At 37.3% G+C, this 24,386-nt stretch overlaps 1 protein-coding gene across 16 annotated transcripts in view; it reads left to right on the top strand.

Annotated features, from left to right (window-relative positions):
• Positions 1 to 24,386, top strand: part of PARD3 (par-3 family cell polarity regulator) — a 612,084-nt gene that overhangs the window by 470,858 nt on the left and 116,840 nt on the right. For all 16 annotated transcript variants that reach the window (XM_074324693.1, XM_074324692.1, XM_074324697.1 and 13 more), the window contains one exon: positions 2,019 to 2,261. In XM_074324693.1, the coding sequence (XP_074180794.1) occupies positions 2,019 to 2,261 (243 nt within the window). The remainder of the gene's footprint in view (positions 1 to 2,018; positions 2,262 to 24,386) is intronic.

A 24,386-nucleotide genomic window follows, 5' to 3' on the forward strand; every position in this document is an offset into this window, starting at 1 on the left:
CCTTCAATCTTAGTTGTGGAGGGCACAGCTCAGGTTCAAGACCAGTCACCGTTTTCCATCTTAGTTGCAAGGGGCACACCCACCATCCCATGTGGGAGTCAAACCGGCAACCTTATGGTTAAGAGCAGGCGCTTTAACCAACTGAGCCATCCGGCCTCCCACCAGGAGCTCAGTGGCAGCTCAGCTCAAGTTGTTTCAATCTAGTTGCAGAGGGCACAGCTCACAAGCCCATGTAGGAAGCTAACCGGCAATTCTGTTGCTCAGAGCTCGCGCTCTAACCAACTGAGCCATCCGGCCACCCACATTAATTGATTTTTGAATGTTGAACCAGGCTTACATTCCCATATAAAACATCACTTGGTCATAGTTTGTTTTATATATTGCTAAATTCTATTTGCTAATATTTTGTTAAGGATTTTTATTCCTATATTCATGAGGGATTTCAGTTTATAGTTTTCTTTTTCTTTTTTTTTGTTCTGTTCATCTCATTTTTGTATCTTTTCTGTATTCTTTTGAGTATATATTTATATGTTATTTATGCAAGCAGTGGTCTATTTCAAATATGGAAAAAGCAAATAATTTTGCAGTAAAATATTAAACTCAGTCTAAAACATTGTTTAATATAAACAAGACTTCATTTTTAAGTAAACATTTGTATTTGTAATTATGTTTTCCTTACACATGATCAAAAACATTTTCCTTATCAAACACCATCAAAAATCATCAAAATTCTATTTTTAGATAAATAAGATTGACTTAGAACATAAATTATATCAATATATTATTGATTGAAGAGGATTTTGTACTAACTAGCTTAATAAAATCTTAGGAAATATTTAAATACATCTTAAGCAAAAGTAGTTATTTAAGGTCAGTTCCTTAGTTATAGCACAGGCAACTTTTACTTCAGAATTTGATTGGATACATGCCTTCTTGTCGTTTATCTCAGGATTTGCCAGTTCTGTATACATCACATAAAATTGAAATTGGTGTCATTAAACGAGATCTTTTTTGCCATTAGTAAAGCATTATAGTGTGGATTCATATTTAAGCTTCATAGTATGTTGAATGTGTATGTTATATTTATAATTAATAATATTTATAAATTATGCACCCACTCATGAAAGTGTACATATATAGTATGTGTGTGTGTAACTTTAAAAAAATCACTTCTTGCCTTAAAAGAGTTCATGACTAAAACCCAAGTGAATGCCTAAAACTATCTTTTCCTGGTAAATTATTAAACCTAGTTAATAAATGAAAATTTAAATTAAGATGTAAATCATGACTATATGTTATTGACATGAACATAAGCTATCTGAAATTATTTTTTTAAATATTTTTTTTATTTTTTTTTATTGGGGAAGGGGAACAGGACTTTATTGGGGAACAGTGTGTACTTTCAGGCCTTTTTTCCAAGTTCAGTTGTTGTCCTTTCAATCTTAGTTGTGGAGGGTGCCATTCAGCTTCAAGTTGTTGTCCTTTCAGTCTTAGTTGTGGAGGGCGCAGCTCAGCTCCAGGTCCAATTGCCCATTGCTAGTTGCAGGGGGCGCAGCCCACCATCCCTTGCGGGAGTCGAACCGGCAACCTTGTGGTTAAGAGAACGTGCTCCAACCAACTGAGCCATCCGGGAGCTCAGCGGCAGCTCAGCTCAAGGTGCCGTGTTCAATCTTAGTTGCAGGGGGCGCTGCCCACCATCCCTTGTGGGACTCGAGGAGTTGAACCGGCAACCTTGTGGTTGAGAGCCCACTGGCCCATGTGGGAATCAGACCAGCAGCCTTTGGAGTTAGGAGCATGGAGCTCTAATCGCCTGAGCCACCAGACCAGCCCCTGAAATGATTATTTTTGAGCATCCATGGCATTACCTTGACAATCTAAAATGAGTATAACATTTATACTATCAATTTTATTATAGTTGTATAAAATGAAATGTGTTTTACAACATATTTTGATGAATGTTTCTATACGCAGTTCTTAAAGCAGGCTTCTCTTATTCCAATTTTGTAATAATTTTACAGGATTCAAGCCAAAACTCGAGAATTTAGAGAGCGACAAGCTCGAGAACGTGACTATGCTGAAATCCAAGACTTTCATCGGACACTTGGCTGTGATGATGAGTTGATGTATGGAGCAATTTCGTCTTATGAGGGTTCCATGACTCTCAACGCCAGACCTCAGAGCCCAAGAGAAGGACATATGATGGATGCTTTGTATGCCCAAGTAAAGAAGCCACGGAATTCCAAATCTTCACCTGTAGACAGGTAGGCTCCAGGAGGAATCAGAGTATTGCTTCCAAATCAACTTTTATATAGTGTTTGACAAGGGAGTAGATTGTTCATCAGTCCTCACACCAGAACTGCCTTTTATTAACAGCCTTTTAAAAAGTCATTGTGTCTAAAAGTATTGAGTTTACACAAATTGAAGCCTAAGGGAAGGAGGGAGCAACACAGGTTTTGATAGTTTTTCTAATGATTCCAACATATTTCATCTTTTTCTCAGGAATGTTCTTAAACTGGAGAACTAATCTTTAGTTTATGACTCAAATAAGAAGTGAACTTGAAATTATGGCTCTTCTGCTTAAGTCATATTTCCTTTTATTACTAGGAAATCCTCTAGTTGTGGTAATTAAATAAATGGGTAATGACATGATTTGTTCTAATTGTGATTTATTTAGAAGGACCACTTTTTTTGATGACATGATTTAATATTATGAAAGAATTAGTGAATGAGATGTACAGTATAGCCAATCTTCAACTTGGTTGTTAATAGCCACAGACCACAGATCGGATTGTAGATCAGCGTAGCACTAAATAGTGCAGTGTTGACTGTATGTTGATGGCTACATATTTCTTTCAAATTTTAGCTGAAACAATTTAAAAATAGATGTTTTCCCACCCCTTCCTCCATATATTCAAACACTATAAAAATTTTGTTCACAAGGAAAATAATACTCATTTCTTTTTATTTGGAACATATGCATGTTATTGTCATAAAAAATACGCTAATCCCATCACTTCTTATAATGATTTCTTATCATTGTTGCTCTGTAAGGGAGCTGGGCTTTCAACATTAAAAATATCAAATTTCACTTAAAACTAGTGGTTCTCAAACTTTAGCATGCAACAGCGTCACCTGGAGAACTTCTATAAACACAGGTCAATTAACCTAGATTTTGATTCAGTCAGTCTGGAGTGGAGCCTGAGAATTTGCATTTCTAACAATTCCCCATGTCTGATGCTAGTATGACTGGTCTATCCCTGCAAGACTATCCCTGCAAGACCAGAGATGTACTGAAATTATTTCATCTATAGCACCCACGTGTTATTGGCTGCTACGTTTTGCTAGTCTATGTTTTAGTTATTTACTGCCCGCTATCCAACTATTTTTAGTAAAGATTTGCAAATGAACAGTTAACCCTAGGCAAACCCATAAGGGGGCATTTTAAAGAACAGCAAAAGGAGAAGCAGATCGTAAGGTAAAACATTATAGTCAGATATTTGTTCTGTTGTTTCCTTTTTTTGCTTTTTGTTGGGTTTTGTTTATTGTTTTGTGAAAATCGATTTGATGTTGAGTGTAATGAGCGAATAAATTAACATAGGAGGCTTATGGTTGATTTAAAACTCCTTTGGTGTGATCACCTAGAAAGTTCGCAGTACTTAGACTAACAAAGATACATTGGGATTCAAGGACTAGGATTATTATCAGTGATGGTGACATTTTCTTAAAACATTTCTTACTGGGTTTTTGTCGCTTGTTGAAGGTCAAATAGCATTTGAAGGCCATGACTATCCCACTGGAAGTGTTTTCTTGGGAGAAAGGACAGTAGAAACACTGGTGTTGCCAGTTCGTAACTTAGAAAAACTAAAAGAAAATTAGTTAATGTGTTATTGATCATTGATAAAAGCATTAATCATTTTCAGCACCTTTTATATCTCTTTTGAAAATCTAAAAAAACAGTGGATGTGCTTGTCGAAGTTGTTCGGATGGCTCAGAAGTGCCTCCTGACTTGAGAGATGGTAGTAAGAAGGGATCTTTCTAGCTCGAGGTCCAGAAATGGTTATTTAAACCGCAGGGCCCCCAAAAGTCTAAATTTCTCCTGAAGATTTGTGCCAATTTCCAAAACGGCTTACCTGCTCCAAGCCCCGTCTGTTACTGGGCTCCAGCACCCTGGCTGCATCTCGACTGTGCGCCATGATGAACTCACCCTGACTTCAGCTCCCTCACTAATTTCCATCAAAAACTCACTCAGCATTGGAACATTGGGGGGGGGGGGAAAACACTCAGCAGAACACTCCAGATAAGACTTAAGTCATGGAAATGAATCACAGCAAGCAATGAACAGCTTAAAATCACATCACAGACATCACTGTATTCAGAAGCCCCCCTTAGCCTCACGCAGGCACAGCCTAGACAGCGTCTGTCAGGGATTGTACAGTTCTGTGCACTTGTGCCCCCACAGGATGATTGGACTAGAGCATTTCTAAGACACTTCCAACACATGAGAGAGATCATTTAGCTTTTTTGAAAAAGGATCACAGAAACCCAAGTTTAGTTTTTTGTAATTTTTTTGTGCAGAGTGTAAGATGCCCATTAAACAATGATATTACCAACCCCAAAAGTTAGGACTTGTTGCAACTGTGAAGTACCTCACCAACCAGGAACTGAATATGAATTTGACTTAGAAATAATGGCATCACCTCTGTTGTCTTGTTTTTTTTTTCCCAGAAAGAAAGCTATAGAGAAGTGTTTCTCAGACTTGAGTAGTGTAGAGACACTTTTTAAAGGAAAGACAATCTCTTGATACTGCAGTATAGAATTAAATTGTTTTGATCATAGTGTTATTTAAATATGTATAAAAATAAAATAAGACTAAACTCCTTCTGTTTACAGCTGTTATACAAATATAAAACCAAACGTCTTTACAAATTAAATACAAACAAAACAGCAAAAGCATTATATTCAAATGAGTAACATTAATTTAATGTGGCTGATAATTTTTTTAAAATCTAAACTCTTGCACAAATCATGAATATGGTGGTGGCTGCTCCATGGCAGGTTCATTTGAGTTTGTTGGCCTTCCCACACAAGCCACGGGCTGACTCAGTTCACCCTTCACTATTCTCAAATTTCTGCAGTTTCTTGCTTGTCTGTATCCAGTGGTCTTTGGCCTGTATGCTACATCGATACATCATTTATGCAGGAAGTCCACCTTGCTTCTATTATTTTTGATAGAAATGGAAGTGAATAGACAGTGAAAGTAGCATTTCTTGGTGCCTCCATATCTATAAACTTAAATTCAGACTGTGAAATACCACATTTATAAGATGGCCTATAATATGCTTCTATTAACTCTTTAAAAAGAGCCATTCATTTGGGAACATAAAACTTGAAGAATATGAAGAATATACCCAATAAAGAAACTTCCATCAACTAAGTAAATTTCACCAAAATCTGCAATAGGTGCGTGAAGAGCTTTTACTATTCAAATTTTTGGATTTCATGGGAGTCCAGGCAGTCAGGTGACAGTCTGAAGATAGTCTATTCTCTTTTCTTCCTTACTTAATAGAATCCTAATTTTGTTCTGGCTGCTAATGTGCCCAGCTAAAAATTTCAGAATCCCAGGCTCCCTTACAGTAAGCGGTGACCATGTAACGTTGTTCTGACTAATGAGTTAGAAGCGGATGTAGGATGGGGCTTCCTACAAAACTAGTTTTTTCCTATGGATCTGAATCAGTTTATTCCTTTTGGCATTTCCCTTCTCCCTTCCTGGAATCTTCCTGGATGGGTGCTCCAAAGTGGGGTGCATCTAGCCACCCTGCGGATGAAGGCCGCATGGAGGAAGAGGGAAACAGCCTGGTCCCTTGAGCAGCTGTTACAATCCTGGCCTGACTCCCCTCTGTTCCTTGTTGTCTGTGGAACTGAGCCCCTTGCTTGTTTAAGTCGGCTTCCATCAGGCTTCCGTTCCATGGAGCCAATACCGTTCTGAGGGTAGGGAGCCCAAAGGGAATCCTTCTTTTCAGAACATAGGTGGAGAAGTATCCCCTGGTCAAATCATTTCCACAGTATTTTGTAAAATTAAGCAATGTATGAAAGTCTCCATTGTTGCTCAGTTAGCTCTTCCACCTTTCATTTTATTTAGCCTCCACTTAAAGAAATGCTATCCATCAAATGTTTGCTGGCATAGATCCTTAACTCTGATACACTGCTGTCTGCAGGCAACTCCTACCACTAGCAACAATTCTGCTGTAAAGTGGGAGGAAGTTGAATATAATGTACAAGAGCATCAGCTATGGAGGCACATGGCCTGAGTTTGATTCTGGGCTCTTCACCATCAGCTGTGTAAATTCTATGCTTCATTTTCCTCATCTGCAAAATGGGAATAACAGTGGTAGTTACCTCATTAGCCTTTGGGAGGACTAAGTCTGTTAGCACATATAAAGCACTTAGCACTGTGCCTGGTCCACCGTAAGCACTATTTAAGTCTTTGATGTTGTTATTGTTAGTTAGAAAATGAATGTTTACGCTCAGGAGAGCACAGCATCCCCACCTGGATGCACAAACGAACAAGGAACAAAAGTGAAATGAATACAGTTAGGTTTTATTCCTTATATTTAGCATGCATATAAAGAGTGTGGGGAAGCAATTGTGCTGATACCTCTTCAGTCATTAAGTAGCTTGGTCTCTAAGTATTTGCCATAAATCACGTCGTATCATGAACAGTTTCTCTTTAAATTAGGACTTACTGAGTTCAGTATGAGACACTCCAGATTGTTTCTACAGTATCAATACTTGGAATAAACGAAAGTGCCGACTACTATAAAATGGCTTACTTGAGAGTGAGTAGAGGGTAGTGGTGTAAAAACGTGATCTCTCAATTGATTTCAGTCTGTCCTTTGACAATTTGAAAGTCTCCATTTTGTACTTTTATGAAAGTCTTTGAAGCTCTTCATGTTCTACTTTCATGAAATTCTTGTTGATTCCAAGCTTGTGATGCTTCATGGAGATAATGGAAACTTGAACTTCTCGAACCTTGTCTAAAATTTTGACATTTCTATTTATATCACTGTCTCCAGGCAGGCAGGCAGGAATCGTGAGTTAAAAAAAAATTAAAATTAAATTTATTGGGGTAGCATTGGTTAGTAACGTATAAATTTCATGTGTACACCTTTATAATACAGCATCTGTATACTCCATTGGGGGCTCACCACCTGAAGAAGAGTCTCCTCCCATCGCCATGTATTTGACTCCCTTTATCCTCTTCATCCTCCCCCACCCCCTTCCCATCTGGTAACCACCATTCTGTTGTCTGTATCTGTGAGTGTGTTTGTTCAGTCATTGCTTTTGTTTTTATCCCACATATGAGTGAAATTATATGGTTCTTGTCCTTTTCCATCTGTCTTATTTCATTTAGCATGATAATCTTAAGATCCATTCATATTTTTGCAAATGGCAATATTTCATCTTTGTTCTGGCTGAGTAGTATTCATTTCTCTCTCTCTCATATATATATATATATATATATATATATATATATATATATATATATATATATATATGTATATTATCTTCTTTATCTAATTACTGGTTGAAGGACACTTAGGTTGTTTCCATGTCTTTCTATTGTGAATAATGCTGCAATGAACATAGGAGTACATATATTTTTGCAATAGTGTTTTCAAAATTTTCAGGTAGATACCGAAAAGAGACATTGCTGGGTCATATGGTGTCTCTATTCCTAATATTTTGAGGACGCTGCATACTGTTTTCCATAGTGGCTGCATCAATTTACATTTCCACTAGCAGTATTTGAGGGTTCCCTTTTTTCCAAATCCTCTCCAACAGTTGTTATTTCTTGTCTTATTGATAATAGCCATTCTAACAGGTGTGAGGTGGTATCTCATTAAGCTTTGATTTGCATTTCCCGTAAAACTAGTGATGTTGAGCATTTTTTTGTATACCTGCTGGCCATCTGTATGTCTTCCTTGGAAAAGTGTCTATTCAGATCTTCTGCCCATTTTTAAAATTGGCTTGTTTGTTTTATTTATCATTGAGTTGTATAAGTTCTTTATATATTTTGGATATTAGTCCCTTACTGGAGGTATCAATTGTAAGTATCTTCTCCATTCAGTTGGTTGGCTTTTTGTTTTGTTGATAGTTTCTTTTGCTGTGCAGCTTTTTAGTTTGATGCAGTCAATTTGTTTATTTCTGCTTTTAATTCCCTTGCTTTTGGAGTAAAGTTCACAAACTTCCTCTGAAAACAAGGTCCATCAGTTTAGTGCCTGTGTTTTCTTCTATTTATTTTATTGTTTCAGTTCTTATATTCAAGTTTTTAATCAATTTTTAGCTAATTTCTGTGAATGGTGTTAGGTAGCAATCTAGTTTCTGTTGCATGTGGCTTTCCAGTTTTCTTTCCCAACACCATTTATTGAGGAGGCTTTCCTTTCTCCATTGTATATTTTGGCTGCTTTGTCAAAATTAGTTGCCCACATATGTGTAGGTTTATTTCTGGGCTCTTAATTCTGTTCCCTGGTGAATTCTACCAAAAGATTTAATACCTATCCTTCTCAAACTCTTCCAAAAAACTGAAGAAGAGGGAACACTTCCCAACTCATTTTACGAGGCTAACATTACCCTGATACCAAAACCTGGCAAAGACAACACACCAAAAAGAAAATTACAGGCCAATATCATAAACATAGATCAAAAGTCCTAAATGAAATATTAGAAATTCAGTACAACAATACATTAAAAGATTAATTCATCACAATCAAGTGGGGTTCATTCCAAGGATGCAAGGGTAGTTCAACATATCTAAATTAATCAATGTGATACACCACATAAAAGATAAAAATCATATGATCATATTAATAGTTGAAGAAAAAGCATGTGACAAGATACAACAATCCATTTATGATTAAAACACTCAATAAAATGTGTTTAGAAGGAAAGTACCTTAACATAATAAAGGCCATATACGAGAAATCCTCAGCTAATATCGTACTTAATTATGAAAAACTGAAAGTTTTTCCTCTAAAATCAGGAACAAAACAGGATGCCCACTCTTGCCAGTATTATTCAACCTAATAGTGGACGTCCTAGCCAAAGTAATCCATTAAGAAAAAGAAATAAAATGTATCCAAATTGGGAATGAAGAAGTAAAACGGTCACTATTTACAAATGACACAATTCTATATATTGAAATCCCTGAAGACTCCACCAAAAGACTATTAGAAACAATAAACAAATACAGTAAAGTTGCAGGATACAAAATCAATGTACAAAAATCCGTTGTATCCTATATACCAACAATAAAATAGAAAAAGAAAACAATCCCATTTACAATTGCAACAAAAAAGGATAAAATAGCTAAGAAAAAACTTAACAAATGAAGTGAAACATTGATATACTTTTCACTACAAGACTCTGTAGTGAAAGAAATTGAAGAAGACACAAAGAAATGGAAAGATATTTCATATTCATGGATTAGAGGAATCAACATAGTTAAATTAAATGGCCATATTACCTAAAGCAATGTAAAGATTTTATGAAATCCCCATCAAAATGCCAATGGCACTTTTCACAGAAATAGAAAAGAAAAAAAAATCCTCAGATTTGAATGGAATCACAAAAGACTCTGAGTAGCCAAAGCAATCCTGACAAAAAAGAACAAAACTGGAGGTACCACACTTCCCGACTTCAACCTATATTACAAAGTTACAATAATCAAAACAGTATGGTATTGGCAGGAATCATGATCTTAAGAACTCTCACAGACAGTTTTTTAGAACAGTGATTTTTAAACATTTTAGCACGTGTACAAAGGACCTGGAGTCCTTCTCACAAATGTAGTTTTGTTGACCTCCCCTCATAAGTATTCTGACTCAGTAGAACTGGTGTGGGACTGAGAACCCACATTTTCAACAAGTACCTCAGTTGACTAGTGCAACCAGTTCATACACCCTTTGAAAAGCACTATTCTCGGGCTAATGAAAAAACAAATTGGAACTCCAGTATAAGTTACTTTATTAAGGTCTCTTAACAGTGAAGCTGTGAAATAATTTATAATTTCCATACTAGACACAGTTTTATCTTGACATTCATAAATTCCCATTGTTCACCTACTTGAATAATTATTTTATTTAAAAGGTCAACCTACAGTTGTGGTATTTCTAAACTTTATTCAGTGTTTTTTGACAACCGAAATATTTCTTTTCATGTAAGGTATACAATTTGAATTTGAAAGTATAGTATGCTCTGAATTCTAAGAAATAATGAAATGCTGGTCAATATTTTTTTTAACTTGAGGACACCATGTAATTCATATTTTTATATCCAGATTCTCGAATCTGTAGTTAAAACTCCACAGAGAGACAGCTCTAATAGACATTTGCTGACTGTCACTATGCAATCATTTGCCACCAAGAGTGCATTGTACTCAAATATAATTGAAGTAAAATAGGTACTGTGCTGCTATAAATCTAAATAGCAGGAAAATAGTAGGCTAGACTCCCCCAGCTTGCTGAGGACACCTTAATGGAAAAATAAATGCCATAATCATATGCTTTTTGCATGCATTTTACCACTAAAGAGAAAATGTCGATTTTAAAAGAAAAGACCTTTGTGAACTTGTTTTTCCCCCATTAAAACTGGAATCCAGCTGTGTCAAAAGGAAGTCTGGCAAACACAGTACAAAACTAATTTTCTTAGATACAGGCAGTTATTAAACATGTGCTCTTTTAAAAATGTTGGGCCATATAACTAAGTTGTATTTGCTATTCAAAAAGTCAAATACCACGTTGTTTAGTTTATTTACTTGGTATTATTTATCTCTGCTTTTCTTGGAATGTGAGAAAGTAATTCTCAAATGTAATGAATCTCGTTGTCATAAGAGTTTTACAAGTTGGTGCCATTGCTAATGAATGTGCTCTACCTCATCTCAGTGTCTTTAGCTATTCATTTCTCACCATGGCCAGCTCTGTGCACTTCAGCAAATGTTCCAGACTTTGTTGTTCCCTTCCACATGCCTCTCATCTCCACACCTCCCACCCACCTACATCTCCCTACTTGCTAAAGATCAGCTTTCCTTGTTCCAGACCAGCTCTGTGAATACTCTGCCCATTCCCATCCAACCCCTGCAAGGAGCCTGCTCTATCAGCCTTCTCTTAGTCCCTTCTTCAGCCTGTGCCTCTGCTGGCACTTCCACATAGCTGGTAAACATGCTGATGTCTTTATCATCTGTTTTAAAAAAAACAACAAAAAACTGTTTTAGCCTCTAACCATTTTCTGCCCATTTTTTCCTCTTCACGTATAATCCAAACTTCTTGAAAGATTAATCTAGATTTCTTATAGACTGCTGTATCTTCTTTCTCATATCTTGTTCACTAAATGTGGTAGGCAGAATAATAGTTCCCCAAAGATATGTGACGTCATACAGCAAAAGGACATTGTACATCTGATGAAGTTAAGGATCTTAAAATAGGGAAATTTTCCTGGGAAAGACAGATAAGCCTAGTGTAGTCTTTGTAAGTGAAGGAGAGGGAAGGAGACTCAAAGTCAGAGAGAGATGTGAAGATTCTAGGCTACTAGGAATGCAAGTCGAATCTAGAAGCCAGAAAAGGCAAGGAAGCAGATTCTCTTCTAGCGCTTCCAGAAGGAACTGTCAACTGATTTTGGCCCAGTGAAAGCCATTTTAGACTTTTGACCCCCAGAGCTAAAATAAAGTTGTGTTATCTTAAGGCAGTAAGTTTGTGGGAATCGGTGACAGCAGCCATTTGTGTTAGTTCCCTAATGCACTCCTAGATTCCTGATTCAATAAGCACTTCCGTTCTTTCCATTTTGGATCATTCTGGGGCATTTCTAAAACCGTGCTCTTCTTCGTACTATCTCTTGCTTCCTCCTTCCTTACTGATTATTTCTTAACAGTCTCTTTAAACATTCTCTTCCACTTGCCCTTGAATTTTGGATTCCCTGGGAAAATAGCTATGTACCACTGATTCCCTGGGGGTTATTTTTGGGTAAAGTTCTCACTGCCATGCGGCACTGGGTGATGCACTAGCCCAGCCCTCTCCTTGAAGCCCCAGATTCTTGGACCTCAGTGCCAGCTGGGAATGCATGCTTCCTGTGTCTCTCAGGCACCCAAACCCAAACTTTCCCAAACCAAATTCATCACTTTTCATTCCAAACCTCCTCGAGTTTCATGGGCCTAATCTCGGAGAATGCTGTCACCACCCACACATCTGCTGAAGCCATAAGCCTTTCTTTTGCATCCAGCCTCCCTCCCCCACACCAGTCAAGTACAATCCTACCAATTTTACATTCTAAATCACTCCAAATCTTTTCTCTCCTTCTGTACCACTGCACATGGATACTGGCAGTAGTCTCCTAACTCTCCGCTCTGCTTCCAGCCTTGTTCTCCTCAAATCCCTTCTTTACCCAGTAGCTGAAATTTCTTATCTAAGATAAAAATGATAACTCATTCACTTGTTTAAAATTATTCTGTGGAGGCTTATCGTCTCCATAGCACAGTCTAAGCCCTCAGCACGGTTATCTATGGGCCTCTAAGACCTCCCTTTTCAGCCTCATCCCTAATTATAAGAGACTGTGTGTCATACTGGTTCACATCATACCGTCCTAACAGAGGAGAAGTCTTAAAGTATAAATCCAACTTCATCTAATACATGCGTGAATTAAGTGGCTCTTGGGTGTTATATGTTCTGCAAATGTTAAATTTTGGTGAGTGAAAACAAGCAATCACCATCCATTAAGCTATTCTAATATAGTTAGAGATGCAGCAATTAAATTAAAGGCTGAGGTGACATAAACAAACCAACAAATGAAATCTTGAAAGTAATGAAGCTATAAATAAGGTCATGGCTAATTTTAAAGCCTTCTTGTTTAATTCTTTTTGTTGATTAACATTGCCTGAAACCACAATTTGTTTGTAGAAGTACTGTGTAATGGGGTTGTTTTTTTATATATTTATTTTAGCCTTAGAGAAAGTTTAAATATTCTGTAGAAATATGAGGATAAGCAAAATGTATTTCAGACCTTGATAGTAGTTATCAAGCAAATCGTTTTCCAGCAGAGTGTGTTCGTTTTTGATGTACTGTCTTTTTCTTGGCGGGGCACCGGAATTTGGGGGCTTTGCTGATGAGCTAGCCACACTGTGGTCAAAATCTCCTTGAGCTGCTTGGTATTTTGTTAGATTTTCTCCTTCTAACAGAAGCTCCAAGATCCTGCTTTACCTGAAGTTTGGCATGATAACTCATCTTATTATCTGACCCACCTTGCTGGTTCTCCTGTCAGACAGTCCAAACCCATGGATTCAAGTACCAATCTTACTGGTATTTAGTGGTCTTATGTTGGTGTTATTTTCCTTCTTGCTCCTGGACAAGGATGAAATATCAATCAACTATTAATATAAATTCATGAGGATTTATATGAATCCCTGTTGTGAGATGCATTTTCAACTTCTTGGGAGACTTTATCAAGACTTGAATCCAAAATCCATTTTTAAATTAACTTCCCAGATGTTCTAGAGCTTTTCCTTGGGCACCACAAGCCCTCAGTGTAGATAACTACTTTTTTAATAATCTTTTTTGGGGTGACCGGTTAGCTCAGTTGGTTGGAGCGTGGTGCTAGTAGCACCAAGGCTGCCGGTTTGATCCCTGAATGGGCCCCTGTGAGCTGCGCCCTCCTTAAAAAACATAATAAAAAATTAAAATAAATAAAGAATGCCATCCACTCCTATTTTTAAAAAGTAATCTTTTTTGTTTTTAAAATACAGTTGACATACAATATTATATAAGTTTCAGGTGTACAATATAGTGATTAGACATTTATATAACTGATTAGGTGATCACCCTGATAAATCTAGTACCCATCTGACACCATACATAATTATTATAATACTACTGGCTCTATTCCCCGTACTATACTCTACATTGTAACTACTAATTTGTACTTCTTATTCCCTCTACCCCTTCACCCATCTCTTCCAACCCCATCCTCAATCCAGCAACCATTAAAATGCTCTCTGTATCTATGAGCTTGTTTCTGTTTTGTTTGTTCATTTATCCTGTTTTCTAGATTCTACATATAAGTGAGATCATATGGAATTTGTGTTTCTCTGTCTGACTTACTCCACTCAGCACAATACCCTCTAGGGTATTTTTCCATTCTGTATTATATTCTGGACCCCATTCTGTATTATATTCTTTTTCCATTCTGTATTATATTCTGGACCCTCTAGGTCCATCCATGTTGTTACAGGTGACGAGATTGTATTCGTTTTATGGCTGAGTAATACTGCATTGCATGTATGTAGCACTCCTTTTTTATCCATTCATCCATTGATGGATACTCAGGCTGCCTCTCCATATGTCTATGGCGCTTTTCAAGCTGCTACTCCAGCACTGGTGCTCAGAGCGAGTCTGTCAGAGAGTAAGTCATGTGTGGTCCCTTTAACAGGAACACCTGGGACTCCAGATGCCCTCTGTCTCACTCAGCCACAGTCTCCATGGGTTTTCCCAGCCAGAACTTGTGGGGACTTCTTTTCTTGGTACTGGAACCCTGGGCGGGGGAGCCTGGTGTGAGGTTGGGATTCCTCACTGTTCAGAGGGGACCTCCACAGCCAAGATATCCCTCCCGATTTTTAATGATCACACATCAGTGTGGGACCAGCCTGTTCCTCATCTCTGCTTCTACCAGTCTTGACATGGCTTCTTCTGTATGTCCTTATTTAGAGGACTTCTGTTCAGATAGACTTCAGGCGATTCTCAATAATGGTTGTTCTGTAGTTCGGTTGTCATTTTGAGGTGGTTGTGGGAGGAGGCGAGCACAGTATTTGCCTACTCTGCCATCTTGTCCAGAAGCCTCACATAAGTCATGTTGAATACTGCCTGGCACATGAGAAGAGTTCAGTAGGCATGGTGGTGGTGGTGTTGTTATTATTATTCCACCACCACCTTCACTACCAAGCTCATCTATATTCTTGAGTTCTGGGATATTGAGAAGCTAAATTTTGCCGCCTAAATTGTTTTTGCATGAGTATGACATATGATGATTCTGTATTTTTTTAGTATCTTTCGTGTGTAAAAACCTATTTTAGGCTTTTCAACTTTTATTTTGATGCTACAGTCAATGTCTGCAGCTTTTTACCTTAGATACTGGTGCTAAAATGTGCACTGCTATGGACATTTGATTAACTTCTGTAATTAGGAAGCAATGTAGTCTGCAGAAATTTGGTATAGTGCTTAGCTTGAATAGCCACAGATTCTTTTCCAGAATGGGAGACTGAGGCTTGTGATATGAGAGGACATGAATGAAGATGCTGCAGGCCTGGGGCTGGAGTCAGCTCTCCCTCAGCCTGGGATGCAGCCGGTGGATGTTCCCACCTTCGGAGGGACTATTTACTGCTTCCCTCTGGGAAGCACAAAGTGAAATAATAAGGCCATTTTAAATAGCTCTGTGATATATTAAAATAAAAACTACTCTGTAATTGCATAACATTAGTATTAAACATTGGTATTATAAATGCCTTGTATTCATTATATGGTAATTAATTAAAATAAGGTCCAATGTTAATAAATATTTAGTGTAGAGTGTTATCGATGTTTTATTTATGGTAAACGAGAAATGTCTCAAGTGATTTTTTTCTTTTCGTTCTCAGCTTAGAAATGATGAATGAAATTTTGAAAAAGTCTAGATTTTTCTCTTCTATGATATGTCTTTTCCTGGCACATTTTGTCCTTTTACCTGGGATCAACTATATACATACCTCACAAAATGATGTCTCATTATACTCAAGGATAGCTAATGCCTGTCAAGGAATAAATGAATGCGTTTGAGTTGTTTTAATTAGCTAGGTGTGATTTAAAGGTTGCTGAAATCAAAAAGGCTTCTTCATTTTTCATCAATAATCACTTACCTTAATATTTCATTAGAACCTGCTGATTTGCAGACCTCCTTCTGGGCTTTGATTCATTATGACTGCAGACATAATTTAACTTTCCCTCTTTTTCCATTCTGTATTATATTCTTTCATCTCCGAGACACTGCTAAGATGTTTCCAATATTCACAGGGTTGCTAATTGATCCAACTTTTTTTTAAACTGTACTTAAAGCTAAGAGTTCTAGGCTGTGGAAAGCTCTGTGTGTGTGCGCGTGTGCGTGCGTGTGTGTGTGTGTGTGTGTGTGTGTGTGTTTAGGCAGTTTTCTTTCATCATGCGAACAGCTGGTCATAACATGGACATTTTCTGTTTCATATGTTCTGAGAATAAGGACTGATTTATCATACGGAAAAGTCAGGAAGTAAATAGCTGGGACACGTCCTTAGACCAAGCCATGAATCTGAAAGAACAAAGCATCTACGTGTGGCATACTCAGCAGATGAGATCACTATCTGCATGGACCTTGGTTTCAGAACCCCTCTCTGGTTGCTTTAGATGGAGACTCACACTTGGCCTCGGATGCACAGCCTGCCTGTGTATCTTCAGGTAGCAGCACTGTGCCAGGCTTCTGTGCTGCCACCTAGGGAGCGCTGCTCTGTCACAGTGAAGCTGAGAGCCTGGCCCTCATGTTAATGTGATGCGAGTGCAGCACAGAGCCATCCTTCTTCCTAAATTGTCCACTGACTGTATGTGACCGATCACAACCAGAGTCAGCCCAGACAGGATGGGGAATCTGATTGCAACCTCTTCAAAACCAAAATTCCAAGCACCTCTCCTTAAACGCATGGATAGGTTCTAGGTGTGTTTTTTGTTTTGTTTTGTTTTAGAAGCAGTTAATCTAGAACATGGAAAGATACCCAGTACAGATTGAGATTCGGACAGCTAATGCTGGCAATGACAAAAATAAATGGATGAATAGATAGATATTTTCATTTTTTCCAGATTAGTTATGAAATACCGAATTTGTCTTCTACAGCCATGTTAAGCAATTTGTATAAAGTACATACTGTTAACTTTCACTAGCTATACCAATGTTGATGCTAAATTGCTAAATGTTAAGAAATAAAATTTGTGCCCTTAAACATTTGGAATATGTGCATGTGTGCAGAATTAGAAATATTTTCATTGCACTGGAACCTTTCTTACCTTTTTAATATTTCCAAGAAAACTTACTGCTAACTTTCCTCATGTCTGAGATTTCTATTCCAGAAACATGTCTAAAAAAATTAATGACCCACCAGTAGATATATAAATATCTACTTATAGAGAATTAAAAGAGCACTTAGTGTAAGGAAATATTAGCTACCATTAAAAATTATTAGTCCTTGTTCACCCAGAGCTACTCTTTGCATTTTGCTTAGCTTTGGAATGTGTGTTGATAACTCCTCCCATAAAATATGTGCTTTATTGTTTCATATTGAAGTTACCATGACTTGCTTTCCATGATTATTTGTTTCAATAATTCGATTCTTTGCTTATGATACTCTTCGGGATTCTGGGGAAAAGTTTTAAGATAAGAGTATATATTATCTCTTTACTGGACTTTTCCTTTATCTTTGTGATCCTCTCGACAGACAGCTTCCATTCCACATGCGGAGCAAGTGCAGCCAGGTGACACAGTAGACCCAGGTGGCTTTATAGTCACATGTTGATTCTGCCACTTACTTGGATGTTTGGCACGTTATTTAACCTCTGTGAGCCTCATTAAATTCATCTGTATTTAAAATTTTTTGTCCCATTGTTAGACCATATGTCAGCTGTGTCTTGATTTTTGTATGTAGAAAATATGTTCTTTATAACCATGTTTCATGATTTGCGTTAGAAACTGTTGAGGCTAAAAGAGAACTACAGATTCAGTCTCTGATAGTAATGCTCTTCCAGTCTTTTGGGAGAACAACAGACGGACTTAAATAACACAACCGGTTTTATTGACCATGCTGTTTATTTTAATAGCTAGACCAGAATGGTTTGATTGACTTTTTAAAAATCTGGTATGTTTTTTACCATATGGACAAGGCCATATCTAGGGTGCCAAGCTAATAAGCCTTCTTTCCTTTGCCAGTGAACCATGAAAGTTGTTAGCGAAATGTTTTATTTCAAATTGATCCATTTTCCAAGCTCTTGGTGATATAAGCACCCATCTTAAGAGATAAAATACAGATTATCATTCATCAGTTGCTGGAAATTTGTTGCACCAAAGGACTGTAGGCAACCAGTATGTGAAATGATCTAGAAAGGAATGTACACAGTGTGCATGGAGGTGCCTAAAAGTGTTATAAAACTACCCTAAATCAGGGTAGTTGCTATAATGTGGGTATACAGTACAGGTTGCTTTCATTAAATGGTGGTGTAACACTTGAAGAATTTAAAACCCCACCAGCCCAGATAGGAACAACTTATGTGAAAAAAATAACTTCCAGGGAACAATAAGATGAAAAATTTCAGGCACTCTTACAGTGCCAGAAATTGGGCCCATTCTCCCCAGCTGGAGGAAAAGACCTCATGGAATATATTGGCTGAGCAAACTGAATATTTATTCAGTCAGGAAAGGTCGCATCTTGGAAATGGGGCTAAATTAGGCCTTAGCATGAAGGCTACTCTGAACCCAACCTAAAAGAGATTAAAAAGCAACGTAAAAATAAGAAACAATCAGGCAGTAATTTAGTGCCCTGCCAGGAAAGATCCAACACTCTTAAAAAATACAAGACCTAGCCTCAACGACATAAAATTCAGAGTGTCTGACATCCAATGAAAAATTATCAGACGTAAGAAGAAGAAAAATGTGATCTACAACCAGGAGAAATAAGTCAATAGAAAAGATTCAGAAAGGATAATGATGATGGAAATAGAGGAAAAGGGACTTTTTAGAAGCTACCTTAGGTTTAGTGTATATGCTAAAAGATGTAAAGGAAAAACAGGAGGAGAGAAATGAAAGGTACAAATTCTTTGATTGTACCGAGGAGGGTAAGAATGCAATGAATACTTAAGAACTGATTAGATTAGAAGACAACCTAATACTGTTATATAATTTGATTGTTATACACAGGAATTAGTGGTATTCTGATTCAGAATGATTTGTCTACTGAGGCCTTTATAAAAACGAGAAAACAGTCATCCTACTTTAAACCTTGACTGTTTAAAAAAATATGTTACTTCTAAGTGATAAAGTTGCATATATATGTATGTATTCCCCCATCTCCACCCCTTGGTAAATTTCTTAAGGCAGTGACCTGATATATCCTCCTACTGATAATGTTGGATTCCAGTCCAGGTATCAGAAGGAAACAAAGAGTGTAGGTTATTTTGAGACCCTTCAACATCTCCACTCTTATCTGTTTTTTTCCTGTGCAGATATTCAGACACTACTGGGCACTATGTTTAACTAGAGACAACATTTTGCTGATTTCCTTGAAATGTTTCCTGAGTAAAAAACACATTATTCCTTAATCAGCTTCTTTTGAGATGTCTGTTTACACTAAACAACATCCTATTCCAATTAGTTTCAGATTCTAAGCAAAAGCTCTGGCAATTAAACATTGTCTGCTGGAGCATCCTGTTAGCGTACCTCAGTATTGCAGTTGAGGTGCAGTAGAAACAATATTAAGTTTATTAGCACGATTATCAACTTAATTGATCAGCCACATAAAAGGACCATATACTGATATGAGGAATTTTTTTTCTGTCCAACTGAAACGCTGTGTATTTGGGAAACTTAACACCTCTATTTCCTCATCTGTAAACATGAAATAACTATATACAAATAAATGATAGTAATCACTGTCTTGTAGGGTTGTATGGGATAAATGAGATAATATAGATAAAACATTTGGTATAGTGCCTACTTGCAGTATTATAAGTGTATTTAATTGTGGTGCAGGTCAAATCTCATGACAAAAATACATTAGGATAAAAAAGTACTTCTAATGAGTAGATCTTTAAAATTCAGTGAGTACCACAGTTACGTGCAGAAGCATTCAGTTTTGGCAGATTGTAAAATTTTGGACAACTTCTTGGACTTCATTTTAAATGCAGTTTAACTGCTGGCCAAACTGTGGAGTAAACAAAATGAAACAATCCTTGAACGTGACATATTGGGCGTCATACTGAATATATGTTGCATATCTGTAATAACAATTTGTATCTTCCGAGTGTTCTCCAGGTATTGTGTTGTGAATGTGGGCATCAAGCATTTCAAACTTGGACTGTTAGTAGATGAACCACTGTAACATTAATTGGCAATAGAATTTATTTCATAATGTGTGTGATCTGTTGCCGTGGTAAAATAGATTATTTTTAGATTCCCATATAAAATTGTGTTCTCACTAGTTAATTATAATTGGCTCTGTATGTAACACAAATTTTACATATTTTATGTTATTGGGAACATTAGTGTAACAGGAATTAACAAGATAGAAATGCAAATATCTTTTCTTATTTCTTAAACTGCAGTTGCAAACTGAGAATTGGCTCTGTAAATTATTTTTAGTATGCACACTTTTAACAAGGTCCTTAAAGTGGTAATCATTTCTACATTTCCACCGTCGAGGGATGGTGATGGTTTGACAGCTACCATGTTTCCCAAAAAATAAGACCTAGCCAGACCATCAGCTCTAATGTGTCTTTTGTAGCAAAAATTAATATAAGACTCGGTCTTATTTTACTATAATATAAGACTGGGTATAATATAATATAATATAATATAATATAATATAATATAATATAATATAATATAAGACTAGGTCTTATATTAATTTTTACTCCAAAAGATGCATTAGAGCTGATGGTCCGGCTAGGTCTTTTTAGAGCTGGAAGGAACCTGATCTAACAGGCCTTAGTTAACAGAAGGTGTAATAAAGGGGTGAGGGTACATATGAAGGTGGTTGCTGCTATGTCTTTTTTTCTTTTTAAAGAAGTCTTGATACCATGGCAAGAATCCCCGACCTGGAGTCAGGAAACCTCCCAGGCAGTGGGGCCACTGGCTTCAAATAGATGTCCCACTGTGTATGAGTCATCTGATTGTCAGTAGCCTCTTTACAAATTTATAAAACAGGAATAATCACACCTGGTTTCCAATTACAGAAGGAAGATAATACTAATCAAATAAATACATTTGTGAAAGCATTCTTTAACATATAAAGCTCTACCTGTGTGTTGTATCATACTATTAGGTTGGTGAAAAAGCAATTGGGGTTTTTGCAATTATTTTTAACCTTTTAAACCACAATTAAAGGTTAAAAACAATTGCAAAAACCGCAATTGCTTTTTCACCAACCTAATATTATATTACCCCTATTGACCGCTAGAATTGTGGAGTAAGCACGCTAATTCCAAGGGAAGACATATATGATAACAACTTTGAAAAGTAGAGCACACCTTCCCATGCCAGCGGGTTCTTGGAAAGCTCCTAGATTTAGATATTTCTGTTTATAAGTGATACCCAGGGAAGGGTCTTAATGGACTTGAAATGAGAAGGAATTTTTGGAAAAGAACTCAATATGCACAATATAGGCATATTAAGCAGATTTAGTTCAGAGTTAAATTACGCAGACACAGCTATTTGTGAGTAAGCAAACAATGCACGTGTGATTTAAATGTTTACCATCCTTTCTCATTTAGAACCTAGTAAAGATGCTCTCCTCTGGGATGTCTGCATCCATTTCCTCTGAATTCCACGTTGGCCTTATTATTCCCACTGGCCCTGGTGGTTGTGGCACCTTCGGGTGTGTCTGTTGCCATTTTCCCATTTGGTAGATTCTTGTGAAACAGCTCCGTGTCCCTTCATTGCAGTGATGATAGAGACATTTTGACCCTGCTGTGTGTTAAGTGGTCGCTTTCCTGCTTCCTTCGTCCATCATCTACTTCGGTGCTGCTTTCCACTCTTCTGTTTTGTTCTTTTGTTTCTTCTGTTGTTGGTCCAGCCTCACCTTTTCGTTGCTGTGCGCTGTGAACACTCTGCTCTACTTCTGCTGAGGGCTGCAGGCTGAATGTGCTGGGCCAGGGCCCCCCACTGCCCCGCCCTGGGCCACTGCTCTCCGGCACTCTATCTCTTTATCCAGCAACACTGACCTCCTCGGAGCTCCTAGACTGGGCCATTAGGAGTGAAGTGTTCGCGTGCTAGTGCCTCTGCACTTGTCATTTCATGGGCTGAGTGCCCTGCCCTGGACCTTGACGTGATGCCTTCTTCCCATCAACCAGGCTCAGCTCATAGTTCCCAGCGCAGTCTTTCCTGACGTCCAGTCTAAAGCAGCAGACCACCACCCCCGCCTCACCCTCTCTAGCTTGTTCCCTTCTTTAATCCTTTGCATACATGTATCCCTATCTCAAATTGCCCTATTCATTCATGTGTTTTATTATTTCTATTTCTGCCCTCTTGAATATTACTCTACAGGAGCAGAGAACCCATCTGCCTTGGCTACCTTCTGTGTGTCTGTAAACTCCTAACAGTGGCTGGCAAGCAGTAGGTGTTAGCTGATATTTATTTAATGTATGTATGTATGTATGTGTGTGTATGGACAGATGTTTGTGTGTATATTTGTATGTCTATATGTATATATATTTGCATGTATGTGTGTTTGGATGTGTGTATATTTGTATGTTTATGTGTTTATGTGTGCAGATGCCTACTTGTATGTGTATGTGTACATGTATGTCTGTGGGGGGTGAGCTCCCCACCCCTGCTCCCTTTCTGTGTTGGGTAAGCATTCTCAGTCTGCCCCTCTGTGCTGTCTGCTCTGGTTCCTCAGTTTACAGTTTTGAACTCTGCCTGATGGGAGGGGCTATTTGCCTACCCTCAGAAAATCCTGCTGGGTAGGGGTAGGTGACTCCTGTATGTGCCAGCAAGACAACACGACCAGGAACAAAGCAGGTCCTCTGTGATGCTTTCTATTTCTTGTTTTTAAAGTACCTCCATTTTACTAAACCCCAAATCTTACCTTGCCTCACAATAGCTATATATAAAATGCTATTAATCAAAGATGTTGCTCTTAATCCTTCGTGAATGCCTTCTAGAAAAATTCTTATTCCATCATGTTTAATGGAGAGCTTCTGAAAACTTTTATCATTGAATCAACGTACATTAATAATATGGTTCCTTTCACTGAACCTTATAATTACCTGAATATTAAAGTAATACTTTTAAAATGAAACTTAGAAAATACAGAAAAGGAAAAGATCATCCACCCCAAAACAATAATTGTTAACACGTAGAGTATATTCTTAGATGTACACACACAAATCGACATTTGCATAGTGTACTTATTCAAAACTAAAAATAGAATTATATTGTACATAACCCTTTAGAAACCTGTCTTTTTAGTTAATATGTCACAATCATCTTTGCATGACAGTAAGTATTCTCTTCCAAAAGTATTTTTTAAATGGTTGTGCAGTTTCATTTTATGGATTTATCTTGCTTAATTGCTTACCCTAAGTTTAATCCTCAGTTTTCTCATCTATAAAAAGGACTACTAATCCTGCCCAAAATAGTCTTAGGGAATTAAAGGAGACGACACACATAAAGCACTGAGAACAGTGCCTGTCATATGGTAAGTGCTCAGTGATCATTACCTGCTGTTTCTATTTGTCCATTTCTTACTATCTTTTAACAACTTAAAATGCTCTGTGATCTAGCCTACTACAAATACCGTATGTCATTGTATTTTATCAGTAAAATACTTTTAAACTCTAAACATAAATATTTTCTTTGTTTTCAAATAACATAATCAAAAGATGGGAGAGTATTTCTTATTAAGGCTAACCCTAAATTAAAAACACTTTGGTTTCATAAAAGCAATTGCCTCAGTGGTTTCCATCTGAGAGTAGAAGTTCGTCTCACATCCCTCATTTTGGCCTCTGCCACCTCTTCCACTTGACCTTCTTGTACAGGTTATTCTTCATCTTTGGTGCTGATTCCCACCAGGCTATTTCAGGAAGCATCCCAGGAGCCCCCTTCCACAGTCCCTCGATGTGCTCTTCTCCTTGATTCTCTTATTTCTTATCCCCTTCATGGGTTTTTGGGTATTAGACTGAAAACATTGTCTATTAGTGTTGAATAATTCACCAATAGTCTTTAAGAGTGCATGTGATCTTATGTAAAATGTTTAATTTAAAGTCAACTTTCTTGTTTTGAATCTTTTCTCTGATTAGGTTAAGCATGAAAGTCAACAAATTTACAACTCATGTTGAACTGTCTGTTATTTTTGATCATTTTTTAAAATATCCTTTATTTCCAATAAAGGTCTATTCACCTTTTAAAATAATATCAAAGTTAAATTTCTATCTGAAGTTATGTATATTCAAAATATATATATTTACGGTTGCACGATGCAGTTATGAAGGGTTGGAAACAAAATGCTGTTTAGGCTTTAATTAAGTTGACACAATGCGCATATTACTTTTTCCTCCATTTCATGAGTTACTCACAAGCTTTCTTAAAAG

This window comes from Rhinolophus sinicus, linkage group LG02 (genome assembly GCF_036562045.2).
Source record: "Rhinolophus sinicus isolate RSC01 linkage group LG02, ASM3656204v1, whole genome shotgun sequence".
Taxonomy (NCBI): Eukaryota; Metazoa; Chordata; class Mammalia; order Chiroptera; family Rhinolophidae; genus Rhinolophus; species Rhinolophus sinicus.